This window comes from Colossoma macropomum, unplaced genomic scaffold (assembly GCF_904425465.1).
Source record: "Colossoma macropomum unplaced genomic scaffold, Colossoma_macropomum, whole genome shotgun sequence".
Taxonomy (NCBI): Eukaryota; Metazoa; Chordata; class Actinopteri; order Characiformes; family Serrasalmidae; genus Colossoma; species Colossoma macropomum.
The window spans coordinates 5,804,688-5,822,728 of NW_023494802.1; the positions used below are offsets into that span (position 1 = coordinate 5,804,688).

At 37.8% G+C, this 18,041-nt stretch overlaps 1 protein-coding gene across 1 annotated transcript; it reads left to right on the forward strand.

Annotated features, from left to right (window-relative positions):
- The first annotated feature begins 1,202 nt into the window (after positions 1-1,202).
- On the forward strand, positions 1,203-17,509 carry LOC118822644 (NACHT, LRR and PYD domains-containing protein 12-like). Its single transcript, XM_036591828.1, has 14 exons — positions 1,203-1,253; positions 3,519-3,589; positions 3,852-3,953; positions 4,195-4,308; positions 5,431-7,233; positions 7,944-8,117; positions 8,700-8,873; positions 10,055-10,228; positions 11,469-11,642; positions 13,033-13,206; positions 13,581-13,754; positions 13,854-14,027; positions 15,699-15,872; positions 16,062-17,509. Exons 2-14 carry the CDS (start codon positions 3,519-3,521, stop codon positions 16,069-16,071), a joined length of 3,492 nt encoding a protein of 1,163 aa, XP_036447721.1. The 5' UTR covers positions 1,203-1,253; the 3' UTR covers positions 16,072-17,509.
- The last annotated feature ends 532 nt before the right edge of the window (positions 17,510-18,041 follow it).

The following is an 18,041-nucleotide window of genomic DNA, read 5'->3' on the forward strand; positions in this document are numbered from 1 at the left end:
TGTTATGATTATTGATGTAATTATTAGAGGTATGTTGTCTAACTTTATGCTACTGTCAGGGGCGCACATAAGGGGGAGAAAGGGGGAAAGGGTCCCTGCTACTAGAGTGGGCCCAAGAGCATTGTGTTCAGAAGGCTCATGATAGAAAGTTCATGTTTCATTATCATAGAACACTGAATCACAGCAGATGTATTTTTATACTGATCAGCAGATAGAGACCCTTTATTGTCAAAGTGAAAACAGATCTCTGCAAAGTTATTTAAAGTATAAATATATAAAAAATTCAGTGTTATATAAGACAACATTAAATCTTTCATATAAACTTTTAAGTGCTGTTTAGCTGCTCCTGGTCCCCTAAAAATATATATTATACATATTTATTATGTTATGTTTATGTTACATTTTATGTTTTCTTTTTTTCTAACATTTTAAACTCAGCAAACAAATAGAAATTGTACAATTTGCAGAAAAAACATCATATAAAAAAGCAACAAAACATGTAATTTGTAACCAGGGACATTCAAACTTCTGCACACACCCCCACACATACACACACACACACACATATACATATGCATATATATATATATATATATATATATATATATATATATATATAGATAGATAGAGATATATAGATATAGATATATAGATAGATACATAGAGAGATAGATATATATATATATGTATAAATATGTATTTACAGGATCCAGCAACAGATTGTTTTAGGGGCCTAGCAGTTGTGCTGTGGTAGGATGATATTTGAATGTGGCTGATGAAATTCAAAACATGTGAGTGTGAAACTGGTTGGAATTTTTGCCTAAGAGTCACTAGATGTCATCATCGCTGTTGTTGTGACAAGTTTTTAGTATCATGAAAAGGAAAGTGTGACAAAGTGTCAACTGTGGGCTTATTTTCCACCACCTCACATTCTATCTTTTTTTCTTTTTATGCAAACTTTTATAGGCCTATGAAAGGGACTAAAATATTAAAGACAATGAAACAACCAATTAATGTATTCATTTATTATTTTGAATGCATATTTAAGCACCGATAACTTGAAAAATTGTCATGGTGACAGCTGTAAAGAGCAAAATAGTCACTCCCGAAAATGGTTAAAAACAAATGCGCAATGTTTCCTCCTCCTCCCCTGCGTCAAAGTATGAAGCAGAAGTGAAAGGACAATAAATGACCAGGTCTGATTCTGGAATGGACTCATCAGCATTAGTCGCCACAGTACCCGAGCTGCTTTTGTAAGTATGAATTCATTTGTTACATGGTTTGGGTAACACTTTACTTAAATCCTGCTACATAATATTGACATTACCATGTCATATGTGGCAGGTGCCGTTTACTGTCATAATGTCTGATGGCATAATGTTGGTTATGCCAATGTAATCTAATGCCAATGCCAATGTAATCTAATTGGAATGATTGTTTTAGTTAGCATGTTGTTGAGATAGCTGAGCCTGTGCTCTGATTATTCTTAACATGTGCTTTGATTAAAACAGTTTAGCTGAAGTGAATCACAGACATGAATGTGATCAGCCTAACAGAACAGTAGCATAGTAAAGTCACTGTTTCAACTTATTGCTTTTATAAAACAGCACCAAAATAATGATGTGATCTATACAAAAATACAAAATGATGCAGTTTATCATTAATGATGTAGGCTCTTAAAAGAAATACAGCTTTCACACAACTCATGGTGCTTTATTAATCAGCTGTTGTTGGCCACAGCGACGCCGTACATGAGCAGAGTTTTCTCTAACAATGTGCTCTACATCTAATCTATGCCTTATTCTCTCAGCCAGCTCTCCTCGCAGCTCTTGACTGCCTTTCAGTTCTACCGGCTTTACCACATAACCCTCCATGAACAATTAGCCACACCTTCAGAATAAGAATCTTTATCAAAATAACCCATAAATAAATGCTGAAGAACCAATAACTTGAACTAACATTTCAAAAACATTTGTTGAAAGCGCTACAATAATGATAAGCAAAACTGACAGTCAGGCAACATGATGATTTTTAAGAGCTTTTATTTGTATATAACACTTCTAACATGGCTCAGCCAATCAGATTTTAGAACGGAATATATCTTATAACGCTGTATAACAGTCCAGGTTTTATCAGATGAACTAGGACACAGTTGTGAAATGTTGTGAATCAGTGAATTCTATGAAAAGATCTCAGATATAACTCAGTGCACAAATAAATTTGGTTTGTTTTCTGTGCGACCATGAACACAGATCCATACATACATCATCTAAACCGCTTATCCTTCTGGGTCGCGGTGGGGTGCTGGAGCCTATCCCAGCTGTCATTGGGCGGAAGGCAGGATACACCCTGGACAGGTCGCCAGTCCATCGCAGGGCAGACAGACAGACATACACATTCACACACACACTCACACCTAGGGGCAATTTAGCACGTCCAATTGGCCTGACTGCATGTTTTTGGACTGTGGGAGGAAACCGGAGTACCCGGAGGAAACCCACGCAGACACGGGGAGAACATGCAAATGTTTACATTTGGCTGTACATTAACTATACACTGCCAAACCACACAGTGTTTATAATCATTTCATTTTAACCACCAACGAGCAGCTTACAGACATTTCCTGACTTCTCAAACAAGTGTGACCAACACTTGACCAACTCTGCAGTCCACTTCCTTTTTTTTGGTTACAACATACACTGTGTGCATGACTTCCTAATTATAGTCAGGGGAATTCTTGTTACTCCATCTGCTGACCTCACTGATTTTTTTTTTTTTTTAATTTCACTGATTTCAACATTCACTTTCTGATGAAACAGACATGCAACAGAGTTTATAAGCATGGAACAAAGTTGATAGACACACAGCAAAGTTGACAAGCATGCAACAAAGTTGGCGGCAAGCAGGAAAGTTAATAGGTACACAACTAAATTGACAGGCATGCAGAAAAGTTATTGAGCATGCAACAAAGTTGACAGATTCACAACAAAGTTGATAGGCATGCAACAAAGTTGACGCCAAGCAGGAAAGTTGATAGGCATGGAACAAAGTTGACAGGCACACAATAAAGTTGATAGACATGCAACAAAACTAATAGGCATGCAACAAAGTTGATATGCACACAATTAAATTGATAGGTACACAGTAAAGTTGATAGGCATGCAACAAAGTTGACAGGCACACAACAAAGTCAATAGGCACACAACAAAGTTGATAGGTACACAGCAAATTTGATAGGCATGCATCAAATTTGATAGGCATGAAACAAATTTGATAGGTACGCAACAAATTTTAATAGGCATTCAACAAAGTTACTGCATTTGCTCTTTATTTTTAGATGCTTGAGTTTGTATAAATGTCTATGTTCCTCACTGTCACCCAAGTATGTTTTTGACTACATACTTTCACTTTAGCATTTTGGGTATTTCATCACAGTACCTACACTTTCACTTAAGAATAATCTCTCTGTGTTTCTCCACTGTTGATCAGAGTTTTATTTCTTCATGTTTGTTATGCAGATGCAAAAATGCTACAATTCATCTACAATGAATCACTCCAGCAAAAGAGCTCATAACTTTGAGGCACTGAGGTAAGAACTGTACATGAGTTTGCACTGTACAATATGATGTTGCACAATACTGTCAAATTTTGAGTTGGTTTGAGAGAAGAACTCTCAAATAACCCTCATGTATGGACAGTTCTGGTGAATTATTTTAAGCTGTTGTCCCAATGTGAAAAAACAAACAAACAAAAAAACCCCAAAAACAATTAAGTATACAGATTGTAGATAATTACAAGGATTAAGTTATGATCTATGCATATATATGTATATATTTTCTTATCATTTGAAGGTTGGTCCGGTTGGATGGACCAAGTTGTGTCTCAATACGAACTTCCAATTCGAAGTTGGAGCCAATTGAATTTAAAAAAGCATCTATTTGCTTCATAAACAGGTGAGCATTCGGGAGACGTTTCTCCCGACTCTAGAGATTACACTGTTCTGATTTTCACAAATACTTTTAATGTAATTTAATTTTTTTAGCACCTGTTTATTTGTGTCATCTTAAGCGATTTCACACCGATACTGTTGAGAAATGATAATAATGAATAAAAATAATAGATATGACACTTGAATGAGAACATTTACAGAATTTTAGAAGAATTGTAATGGAAATGTCTGCATGGTGTTTTAAGCTCATGTAAACGGCCGAGGCTGGTCTCCTTGGAGGCTGACTGTGTGTCAATCAGAACTGCATCATCAGTGCTTAAACCTGGAACAATGACAGAAGACATTTCCATGTCTCAATGGTAAGACACTAGCGCAGACACAACCGTACACAAATTAGATAAATTAACTTATAATACAATGCGCATAAATAGTGTATAAATACAGTATTTATACAGAGATCACTAATCATTTATTTCATTAGTCAAAATGGCAGATGAATACAAGTTTTTCTAATTGTCAGGAGATGTTTCTGAGGAGATTAAAAGTAAAATAACCCAGCTGCAAAAGTGAAAAAAACAAGAGTTTCCAAAACTGGAGTTCATATAATGATTAAAAGCTGCAGAGAAAATGGGACTCCTAACAACCACCTGCAAGACCTGGTAGACACCAAAACTGATATTAAATAAACAGGACTTAAAGCTTTCATCTTTGAGAGAGAGGAGAAAATCAAGAAAAATATCCCTGCAGATTCCTTTGCAAAACTGAAATAAGTATCTCTAAAAGAATGAAAGGCAAAAAGTGGGCATGCAAAATAGTGAAAAATACGGCATTATATTTAAGGTGTTGAGGTTTCTGTGTAAATGTCTCTGAAATATATATTTGCTTTGTTTCCTGACACTGAAAAATCAATAACTTGTATTTAATGGCCATTTTGACTGCAAATTAAATAAATGAGAGGTGGTTTCTGACTCTTGCATAATACTGTAGTACAAACTACACACATGCATCTCTTTTCAAACATTGTTCTGAAGGGAAGCAAAAGTGGCTCTATAAGGCCAGCATGTCAAACTGGGGAACGTCTGGGCCAAAGGGCTGCCGATATTAGTCTTTACTCTCATCTAAAACTCTGAATTCATTTGATGAAGGCCTTGCTAATTAGCTGATGAACCAATTCAGGTGTGTTTAATGAGGCAGTGTTCTGAAGTCTGTAGTGTTTTGGCCCACGAGTACTGGAGCCTGACATGTGTTCTATAGCATCGCTAAAAGAACTCATTCTTTTAAGAGCATGAACATAAAAACATATTTTTAGATGTTTTACTCAATATTTAATGTATGCTAACAGCAACAAGAAGTTTTTGAATGATAATATACTGTAAATATCTTTTGGTCACTGGTAGCATGGGACTAGCAGATTAGAATAACTTTGCACCACTTTTGAACAGTAGTGTAATTTAGTAATATATAATTTCCTCTACTTCTAGGACTCACTCTATTGGTTCCACTACTTCAGTCTCGTCCATGGATACAGAAGTAGAACTGCAACATACACATAAACATAGGCTAAAGGAAAAGTTCCAGTGCATTTACAGCAATGTGCCAGGACAAGGCTGCCCGATGTTCCTGAATGACATTTACACAGAGCTTTACATCACTGAAAGTGATAGTGGTAACATCAATAAGGAGCATGAAGTGAGACAGATTGAAATAATGTCCAGGACACAAACAACAGTAGAAATACCCATCAAATGCAATGACATCTTCAGTTCCTCCCATGGCCACAGCAAACCCACTCGGAGTGTCCTGACAAAGGGTGTTGCTGGCATTGGAAAAACCGTTTCTGTCCAGAAATTCGTCCTGGACTGGGCTGAATGCAGAGCGAATCAAGACATAGAGTTTGTTTATCCACTAGCATTCCGTGAACTCAACCTGTTGAAGGAGAAGCAGTTCAGCTTGGTTGAGCTCCTTCACTATTTCAAAATGGAGACCCCTCAAGGAAGAAACCTTCAGAATCACAAAGTTCTCTTCATCTTTGATGGACTGGATGAGTGCCGCTTTCCTCTAGACTTTCAGAACAACGAGAGAAAGTTTGACCCAAGAGAGCGAGTGTGTCTAGATGTTCTACTGACAAACCTCATCAGTGGGAGCCTTCTTTCAGATGCCCTTATCTGGATAACGACCCGTCCAGCAGCAGCCAGTCAGATCCCTCCTCAGTGTGTTGACCTGGTAACCGAGGTACGTGGTTTCAACGACCCACAGAAGGTCGAGTACCTCAAGAAGAGAATAAGTGACCAGAGTCTGGCTCGCAGAGTCATCACACATATCAAGTCCTCAAGGAGCCTCTTTATCATGTGCCACATCCCAGTCTTCTGCTGGCTTTCAGCCACTGTTCTGGAAAGAACGTTAGGTGACTCAGATGGTGGAGAAATTCCCAAGACGTTGACTCAAATGTACATGCACTTCCTGCTGATCCAAACAAAAGCTAAAAATGACAGATACTCCGGAAAACATAAGGCCGATGGGAAAGACATGATTCTGAAATTGGGCAAACTAGCTTTCCAACAGCTACAGAAGGGAAACCTGATATTCTATGAAGAAGATCTAAGAGCTTGTGACATTGATGTCAAGGAGGCAGTGGTCTACTCAGGAGTCTGCTCCCAAATCTTTAGGGAGGAATGTGCACTGACTCAGGGTAAAGTCTACTGCTTTGTACACCTGAGCATCCAAGAGTTTCTTGCAGCTATATATGTGTTTTTCATGTGCAAAATCCATAACTTGAATGTTCTCGATCAGAAAAGCTGCACTGGAGCTGATCCTGACCTGGATGCGCTGTATGACTTGCACAGGAGCGCCATAGACAGGGCCTTACAGAGTGAAAATGGCCACCTGGATCTCTTCCTCCGTTTCCTTTTGGGCCTTTCTCTGGAGTCCAACCAGACCCTCCTCCAAAGCCTGGTGAAACGTAGCTTTGGACGCAACTATCAAAGCACAGAAGCAACACTGGATTACATCAAGAAGAAGATTGAGGAGAACTCCTCGACTGAGAAGTCCATCAATCTGTTCTACTGTCTGAATGAACTCAATGAGCTCTCTTTAGTGAAGGACATCCAAAACTACCTCAGCTCTGAGCGTTTCTCCAAACTCTCCCTGGCACAATGGTCAGCTCTGGTATTTATGTTACTGACGTCAGAGGAAAAACTGGATGTGTTTGATCTCAAGAAATACAGCAAATCAGATGAAGGCCTCCTGAGACTGATGTTAGTGGTCAAAGCTTCAGAAATCGCTCTGTAAGTAGGCCATGCCCTGTAGATGAAATGAGAGATGTGTATAGCTTTTACTGGACAAAATGATGCATCAAATTTACTTGATTCAAATGGGGACATAATTTCCACATGGATGTGCCTCTAGCAGTGGCGAACTATAATTGTTATATAACTGATTAAGGCCTTCCGCTTGGCCCATAAATGTCAAAACCCATCTTAAAAACTATGAAAGACAACTTTATTACAATGCTAATTTGTGCTAGCACCTGTCTGAGATTCTAATGGTATGACTGTGCTAAGCTAACACCAATTCACGTTAATTTATGGCCATTATTTGAACCTTGTGAAAGACCTTCCACATTTATTTAAAGCTTGTAACAGACATTAACATATATTTTACCTTGTAGCCGTTTCACAGCGACAATGAGCACAATGATTATATTAAATAAAAACGAACTACAAATTACAGCTTTATTTTTTTTTTTTTACAGAAATCATTAGTTCCCCACTAGCTTTTAGCCACATATTATTTTTAATAATTGTAATGTGATACTATTTATGTGGAAATAATTCACACAGCAGTAAGAGGATTGTTTGAAACATAACTGAGCTTCCCATCATCTTGGATGACTGATGAAGATCTATTAAACTTTTCTTCTTTTTGAATGTGGTAGCCAGATTTCTTCTTTTTGAGCATCTGGCCAACTGAAACTTACCTAAATGTTCATTTTTAGGCTGGATAACTGTGGCCTCACTGAGAGATGCTGTAAAGCACTGGGCTCTGCAGTCAGCTGTACCTCCTCAAGCCTGCGAGAGCTGGATTTGAGTAGTAACTCCACAGGAGACACAGGACTGAGGCTTTTTGCAGATGGACTGGGAAACTCAGACAGTAAATTAGAGAAACTCAGGTACAGCTTCTGCCTTTCCAGTTACTTTCTTGATAATAATACAGGGCCTTGTTCCTTAAATTGTAGTACCACAAACTACAACATGGCAAAGAGAGTAGCTTTAAACATTTTTTGCAATCTTAAAGATGATTAAAATATTGCATGTATGCTTTTGGTTTAAAGATGTCACAATGCCCTTCTTTACTCTAATAACTATTTAATTTACATATTAGTTTCATTGTAGTTAAATGATAATGCTACTGAATAATAAGCTTTAAACACAGTGATAACAATCCTAAAGTTTAGGATGTAAACGATTTTTGCTACGTTACAAAAATATACATTTTGTAATTACACTATCATTATTCTGTTAACTAGAAGTTCACTAATGTTTACTCCTCTTACTTCAATACATAAACCTCTCTTACTTCAGTATTGAGGGATAACGCACTCATGCATTGACCTAAAGAAACTATTGTAAAATTTAACTGATCTCTAATAGATATATTAGACTAGGCATATTTAATCAGTGCAAAAGGGCAAAATGAGGATGTATGAAGAACATGTTTGACAAGTCACTCTAAGGTTCTTTTGTCTCTGCAGGCTCTCCTACTGTAGAATCACAACACAGGGCTGCTCTATTCTGGCCTCAGAGCTTATTCCAAAACTTCCACACCTTAAAGAACTGGACCTGAGTGAGAACAGTCTGAGAGAGGCCGGAATCCAGATACTAGCTACTCAGCTGAGGAATCCACACTGCAAACTGGAGATACTGAGGTGAGTGTCTCTAATGTAGAATTTGTGAATGATGGTAAATTGGAAAGCTGTTCTGGTTTTCCTGTCAATGCTAAATACAGTCTTACTTTAAGGCTGTAATGTAAAGAAAACATAATACCAATTTACTTGAACCCCGCTATTGGAGTCAGAATCAGAATCAAATTTACAAAGTACACAGGAATTTAACTTGGCAGGCCAGCACAAGAACATATAGGAAGGGCAAAAATACCAAACTTGGAATAACTATGGTATAGTACAAGTCCATATACAATACAAAGCTAAGGCTAAGATAAATGAGGCTCATTATCTGTTGGCTTATTGAGAAGTTTGACTTATTGAGAAGCTGTTCATATGTTATTTGGTTCTGGTTTTTATTGAAGTGATGCCATTTTCAAGCTCCTGAATTGAGAGCTGCTGCTGTCCAGTAAGCCTTTCAGTTGTGCATACAATTTGCTAGTCTGGCCTTTGAGTGGAAGGAGGCTGAGCTGAACCAAATAGATATGGAGAAGGCTAATATGCTCTCAATGACGGATATGCGGTACTGTGACAAAACTGGTTGAGAGATGTTGAGTTTCTGTAACTTCCACAGAAAGAACATTCTCCTGTGAGCTTTTTTGACATCTTTGGAGATGGTGGTACCTAGAAAAGTGAATGACTCCACAGTACTTACGGCACTGTTGTTAGTTCCAAGGGGGGATGGAAGGGTAAAAATCTATGACCATCTTTGTTTTTTGGGTTGAGCTCCAGAATGTTTACGGTACACCATGTAGCCAGATGGGCCACCTCCCTCCTGTAGGGCTCATCATTGTTGGTAATGAGGCTTACACCAGTTGTGTCATTTGCAAAGTTTTATCAGCTTGATGGATGGGTGGCCAGAAGTGCTGTCCTTGGTGTACGAGAACTAGATGAGAGGTGAGAGCACGAGTATGTACTGTTGGATTGGGGTTCTGACAGGTAAAGTCCCAGCTGCACAAATTGTCTCCTGACTAACAGAAACTTAACAATTTGCTGGCAGATAAAGGGGTCCACATGCAGTTGTAGCAGTTTGCCATGGAGCCATTTTGGCACCACTGTATTAAAAGCAGAGCTGATGTCTACAAACATCAATTATACATGATAACACACAGTTGCCCAGTGTGAATAGTCTGAGTGACAAGAATTCTCCCCCCACCTGCTGGTAGACTGAAGGACTGCAGAGTTACTCCTAATGGAAGTTTTGCACTAGCCTCAGCTCTGAGGTACAACCCCTCACACCTTAGAGAGCTGGACCTGCACTGGAACAACCCAGGAGACGAAGGGGTGGAGCAGCTTGTGGCTGTTATGGAGAATCCAGTCTGTAAGCTTGAAGAATTATGGTGAGATCTCTTTTTTCATATTTACGTACTACTTTAAGTACTTTCACATATTAATGTTGCCCAAAAAAATTATGTTAATATGTTACGCCTTTTCAGCAGTATGTTCTGTTGGATGTGTTTCATCATAAACATTTTGATATACACTGAGATACACATGTAAAGAAAATTTTTACTTCTCCTATAAAGTTACCATACTGGATATTAGAATTTTTTTAAGATTGCACTGTAAAAAATTATGCAGCTTTTAAACCTGAAAAAGTAAGTAACTGGGTTAAATTGAAATGTTGAGTTCGTTGAACTTATTAAGTTAAAAGAAGAATAATTTGTTTTGCATTTGTTAACTTATTATTTGAAGTTGAATTCAACTTTTCATGTTAATCAAGAACTTACTTTTCATGTTTAAAAGCTGCATATTTTTTCACAGTGAATGTACCAAAATATACCAAAATTTTACCTGCTGCATAACACTGACATAATGTAACTATGCCATAAAGATGTTATGGCAGATGTCATAAGCTGTCATGAGAGATTTTGTCTGGTAATATAACCATAATTTCTGGTAATTGCCATGACAGATGCCACAATGCTTGACGTCATGACAGCTATTTAGACTACACAACAAAAATGAGCTTGTGTCTGTAAATTTCTATAGAATAAAACATTTCACATCAACTACTCTGAATGTGGGCGGCACGGTGGCGCAGTGGGTAGCGCTGTCGCCTCACAGCAAGAAGGGCCTGGGTTCGATTCCCGGCCGGGTGACCAGGGTCATTTCTGTGTGGAGTTTGCCTGTTCTTCCCGTGTCTGCGTGGGTTTCCTCCCACAGTCCAAAAACATGCAGACAGGCTAAATTGCCCCTAGGTGTGAGTGTGTGTATGTCTGTCTGTCTGCCCTGCGATGAACTGGCGACCTGTCCAGGGTGTGTCCTGCCTTCCACCCAATGACAGCTGGGGTAGGCTCCAGCACCCCACCGCGACCCAGAAGGATAAGCGGTTTAGATGATGGATACTCTGAATGTTGTTGTTTACATCTTAAAGACTGAATTATACAGAAATAAAAAAACAGTATAATTCCCTTTTTCACTATTACATAAGCATTAAGCATGCAAGCTAGTATTTCACTTTTGTTTATTCCTTTGTACTTTTTTTTCATTATCTAAAAAGTACAGTAATATCTAGTGTGAAGGTAAATGACCACAACATAGTCGAAATAATTAGTTTTCTTATTTTTTCACCTTTAGGCTAAGTTATGGTTTGCTTACTCAGAGGTGCTGTGAGGCACTTGCTTCAGCCTTCAGGTGCCGCTCTGCTAGTCTGAAAGCAGTGGACCTGAGTGGAAACTCAATACGAGACACAGGAGTGGAGCTGCTCTCTGCTGGGATCGGAAGTCCACACTGCAAACTGGAGATACTGAGGTCAGAGTCAGCACACAGCTTTAAATTCACATCTGAAACACAGGTTTAATCTAGGTTTAAATAGCAGACTGCTGAATACTGATTGATTTTATGATTTTAACCAACGATAACTTCAAATCAAATAATTTTATTTGAGTTCAACCAATTAGACTGTTCATTATCAAATTAAATACATTTATTGTTTGAACGACATTTATTTTCTTTTTACAGTATAGCACTTATATTTTCCATGGCCAGTTTTTTTTAAATCTTTGTTTGATACCAGGGGTGGCATGGTGGTGCAGTGGGTAGCGCTGTCGCCTCGCAGCAAGAATGGCCTGGGTTTGATTCCCGGCCGGGCGACCAGGGTCATTTCTGTGTGGAGTTTGTTTGTTCTCCCCGTGTCTGCGTGGGTTTCCTCCGGGTACTCCGGTTTCCTTCCACAGTCCAAAAACATGCAGTCAGGCCAATTGGATATGCTAAATTGCCCCTAGGTGTGAGTGTGTGTGTGAATGTATATGTCTGTCTGTCTGCCCTGTGATGGACTGGCGACCTGTCCAGGGTGTATTCTGCCTTTCGCCTGATGACAGCTGGGATGGGCTCCAGTGCCCCACCGCAACCCAGAAGGATAAGTGGTTTAGATGATGTGTGTGTGTGTTTGATACCAAGACAAGCTATAGGTTCTCCTTTTCCTTAAAAAAAGAATGCAAAGTGGTGCATATGTATGGACTGGGGGAAATGTTTATGTTTAAAGGAATAGTTTGGCAAAAAATCTAATTTACACAATTTTTCACTTACCCTGAATATAGTTGATCAATCAAGACAAGTTTGCTATAAAAATTTTGCTTTTCAAATTTAGCAGTAGAGCTATGAAGCTAAGGTTGATAACAAACACTAGATGTCAACAGTCACCCAAATCTTTCCCATAAATATATCCCAACACAGTGGTCAGCCATTTAAGGCATGTGTTGAGCTGTATTTCAAAAACGCTATTCACATTTACAAGTCACACAGGCATACGGATGATAGACAACATTATTTTTGTTTCTATTTATCTTCAGTTCAAAAACGCAACATTAAAAGTTTTTTATAAAAGAAACAAAAATTGCATCATATAGAAAAACCAGAGCAACCTTATAGAAGATCTTGATGCAGTTTGAGCAGGTTTAGAGAAGTTTGGAGGATGTATTTACAGAAAAGATTTGAGTCTGTTGACATCTAGTTTTTGTTAGCTACATTAGCCTTGTAGCACCTGTGCTAAAACTAAAGAAGCAAAATTTGGACACCATACATGTTTTAGCCGATTGACTGTATTGGAGTAAGTAGAAAATTGCGTAAATTTGACTTTTTGCTTAATCATTGCTTTAAATGTAAATTTTGATTTAACTAGACAACAATCTGTTTTTTGCAGGTTGGCATTTTGTGGGATCACAGAAGAAGGAGCTGCTGCTTTGGCCTCTGCACTTGCTGCAAATCCCACAACCCTGAAAGAGCTGGACCTGAGTCAGAATCACATCCAAGATTCTGGACTGAAAGCGCTCTCCCAGGCAATGAAGAACTTCGACTGCAGACTTCAGACATTAAGGTGATGTTCTGAACAGGTTTTGGGCAATGCTAAGTTGGAGGTTTATTGTGTCAACCTACATTTATTGGACATTTTATCAGAAACACCAACCATAAAGTTGCACTTTAGGTTTCCAGTTACAGATTGTAGCCCATCTGTTGCTGCACAATTTATCAGCTCCCCTCTAGCTTGTCCATCAAGGAAATTGAGGGTCTCTGTTTAGAAACTGGCCACTGATGAAGGGCTAGGGGATGACTAGTACAAATTGTGCATCAGAAGGCTACACCCACAAAGTGGAGCTGCAAGGTAGGTGTTTTTAATAAAGTGACCAATTTGAATCTTTACAACCAGAAAGCAAATAAAAAGTCCCTTAATTTCTCTGTCTCTCTCTACAGGCTTAGAGACAGTGGAGTTACGGAAGAGGGCTGTGCTGCCCTCGCATCAGCCCTAATCTCAAATCCTACTTATTTGAGAGAGCTGAATCTGGGTAACAACAACCTAACTGATGCAGGAATAAAGACTCTTTCTGCTGTGCTGAAGGATGACATAAGTGCAATAGTTCAACTGGAGTGAGTGCTGGTACATCAAATCAACCTACATACATAATGTTATATATGACCTGATATCTAATACAATTTGCTAACTAACATATGTTTTTTTCTCACCAGCCTTAATCAGTGTGGCTTGACTGGAGAATGTTGTGATGCGCTGGCCTCTACTCTCTGCAAAGAGGCTTCATGTCTGAGGGAACTGAACCTGGGAGGAAATAACCTGCAGGATTCAGGAGTGGAGACTCTTTGTGCCGGATTAGAGAATCCACACTGCAAACTGGAGATTCTGAGGTGACAAATTTAATGATAGTTTAATGATTAATTTTTAACAACTGACAACAGCTAGTTGTGCTTCTCTTGATACTAAAAAAATACTTATCAGTGGTAACATGAATGGTATACTATACTACAGTTTTCAAACTAGTCTGCATCTGTTGTAGCTGTAGCATTTTGTCATTTAGCATGACAATAATTTCCCTGCACTCAAAGAACAGAATACCCATTGAATCATAACTCATAACCAGGGGTGGCATCACATCTTCAAAAGTGGGCAAAACCTGTTGTTAAAAAAACAAACCAAAAAAACAAAACAAAACAAAAAAATAAAAACAGCTGGCTCAGTGACACAATGCAAGGCGGCCGCTGTCTGAGTAACTAAAAGTGATTTTCATGTCATGCTAAGGTCTCTATCAACTTATTCACAAAATTTTTTGTGATATTGTATCTTTTTATTGGTTTCACACTGCAACGGTTTAAAACCTTTTATTGGTGTCTGTTTTTTTTAAGGTCACATTTATCACCATGATAATATTAGAAATATAAATAGAAAATATAAAACAGAGAAAACACAAAACAGTAATAATAACACATTTTTTTGATGTCTTCTTGTTTATTATTCATTTAACAGTTTGAATTTAACCAATCAGGTGGCTGATGCTTGGCCAAAAATATGCTCCGAGATCCATGTTCCAAAATCAAAAGTGTATCTTTTCTATTATTTTATTACTTGTCTCCCGTTATTATCAGCAGGTTGTACTGCAGGAACTTGAAGACAGTCTAGAACACATTAAAATGGACAGATTACATGAACAGTACAGCATAGCACTGATGTACACTGGGAAAAGCAGCCACTGGTGTTGAATTCTCTCATTTGGTGTGAAAAATTCACCATAGAGCATTCTCTTGTTTGATGTTGACCATTGTAAAAATCAATGGGTCACCTGACCTTGGCTCAGCTATTTGGTGCGGACCTGAATAAGATGGGAGGGGTTCAAATGTCAAAATGGACCAAACTACAGAAAAAGTTTGATAGGTCTGCACCAAATAAGGTTGGTGTGACAGCGACCTTAGTACTGCAAAGTAGCAGAAAGAAATGTAAAAAAAACAACATTTAGTAAATTCAAACTGTGGCCCAGTGTGTTGGTTTTTGTATCTCAGTAAAAACATTTTACTGGATCAGTGTGCTGCAGCTCCTCTCACTGAACTCACAACCTCATGAAGTCTTTACTGTTTGGAAAATGTCCCCCCTCCCATCTGAAATTGGGATTTTGATTGGTTCTGATGATGAGTTTTAGTCTCTTTCTGTTATTGGTCAATACTCCATGTATTATTGGAGTTATATTTTTTATGATGTAAGTGTCCTGAACTCATTCAGAAAGAGGTGTGTCGTTGCCCCAGTACTTTGAAATGTGGTGGGTCAAATGCCCACTTCTCCCTGTGGTTCTTGCGGCCCTGCACATAACAGAAATAAATGGCAGTTGATTTAGCATCTGCACACTGGTTTCTATTATAAGAATGTTTCAAATCAACAAGTTTTCTACCCTATTCTAAGTACTGGGAAATTATTGTCTGTAGTAATTGATGATATGCAACAGATGCAGCAGATAGAGATTAGGTTGAAAAATGCTGGAAAATTCCTTTAAATACAATGCACAGTCATGAAGCTACAACTTTTCCTTGTAGACTGTTCAACTGTGGGGTCACGGAGAAATGCTGCACAATCTTAGCATCAGCTTTAAATGGCAAACACACAGTCCTGAGAGAACTGGACCTTAGAGAAAACAACCTTAAAGACACAGATATAAGGCAGATTTCCAATTTACTGGAAAATCCAGACTGCAAACTAGAGAAAATTAAGTAAGTATTTTACTGAATGCATGTGTATACTATAGAAGGCTTTTATCTTCATTAAAGTAGGGCTAAACGGGAACATGTAATAAGCATGTATTTTTCTTTGTTTCTTTCTTTTAACTTTGGACTAATCATCTTGTTTCAGTGATTGTGTACTGTTAACTACTGTTGTGTACTGTTGTTGTTTTTTTGCAGCTTATACTGAGTGATTTAACATGGATCCCCTGAAAAGGAAATGGAAAAAAAGTTTACCTGTCATACCTGACAGCCTGTGTGATCTGTGGAAACTGAGGAGCTGTAAAAAAAATACTAACCATAATCCTCTATTTATTATCATTTTATTTTTATTATTTATTTAATGTATTTAATGTATTTCTTTCTATTTATGTTTAGAGCCATTGTCATAGTATTTACAGCTGCACTCAAAATTATTCAAACCCCACTGAGACTGTAAGGATCAACACAATCAAGCTTTTATGAAGATCGAGACAATTTTTAAACTAACTGTGTATTAAATGAGTGACCTATAAAAATATATACATTTCTGAAAAGAATAACTTCTTAATAAAGCCATGGTAAAATGATTCAATCCAGTTTTTAAATCACTGCTAGTTTGCAAGGCTACAAAATTGTGCTATAACACAATTAATCCTTTGGGAACTTCATAGTGACAATTAATTTGCTTCAGCCTTGAAACATATATAAATCCCACCCATGCATGTGTTCAAGCTCAGCAGCAAACATGACAAGAAAAAGGAGCCCTTACAAAAGCTAAGAGTAGAAATTATTTCATTGCACCAAAAAGGCACTGGCTACAAGAAGACATTCTAGACACTTAAAGTTCAAAAAGACAAGTTAGAGGTAATGTACATAGGTTTACAACTCATAGTACAGCAGCAAACCTACCTTGGTGTGGAAGAAAGAGTAAAATTTCACCAAGAGCAATCAGACATTTGAACAGAACAGCTGAGAAAAACACTCTGCCAAAGACTTGAAGGATGACTTGTTGAAGACAGGAACAAAAGTATCAGTGAAGACAATAAGAACACTACACAAGCAAGGAATTCATGCCTGGACACCTTGCTGCACTCCACTCTCGACCAAAAAGCACAAAAAAATTGACTTAAATATGCAAAAAGAATTTTAGACAGGCCTGTGGAGTTCTGGGAGACACTTTGAGGGTGTGCTGAAACTAAACTAACTGTATAGACCCATGGATCATGTCTGGTGTAAGAAAAGCAAAGCATATGACAAAAAAAGAACATCAAGCATGGAGATGGGGCAGTCTTGTTGAGGTGGTGCCAGTTCCTGTAGCAGCAGAACAATCTTGACCATTTGACTCACATCATGGGATTCTTTTGAATACCAGAAACCTTTTTTACTGTTTACTAAAGCCTTGTTTGATAGCTTTTCATGAAATTTTATTTATATTACCAAACTGCCACTTTGAAGGCTTTTAATAATTCTAAGTGTAACTGTATGTATGCTAGGTGTGTTACCTTTCAAAATTACTGTAATCTTACAGATCAGCCAAAAAAGTACATCATCATTAATTTAAGGCTAAAGTAAAACGTTAGGTTAGCTAAGAGTCAGCCTTAGATCTAAGGCTTATACTGGAGGCCTAATGTAGTTATAGTAGCTAAATACATGAAGGTTATTAATTGTTAGTTAGTTATTAATTGCAGTCTTTTGTTCTGCTAGACGTGATAATAAACACACTATGTGACAGACATACTGTTTAAGATATTAATGAGATGCGTTAACAACAAGTTGGTAAATTTGAAAAAATTGAAAAAATTGAAAACTGTATTTAATAAATACACTACATATAAATAAAAATAAAGAGTATTTACAGTTTTGTCTATGTCTAGAGAAATGTGTTTTTATTATACTGAAGTACTAAAAACTAATGGAAAATAAATATATGTAAATAAATGAATATATGTAAAGTGTGTTTATCAAACAAATCTGTAATGTGCTATGATGCGCTATGTGTAGCGCATCAACACCATCCTAAGAGTGATGTATGGAGGTGGCAGCATCCTGTTGTGAAAATGTTTTCCCTCAGTGGAGACTGGGAATCTTGTTAAAATTGAAAGATGGTGCAAAATACAAGAAGATACTGCAAGACAACCTGCTTGTCTGGTAAAGGACTAAATCTTGAGAGAAACTACA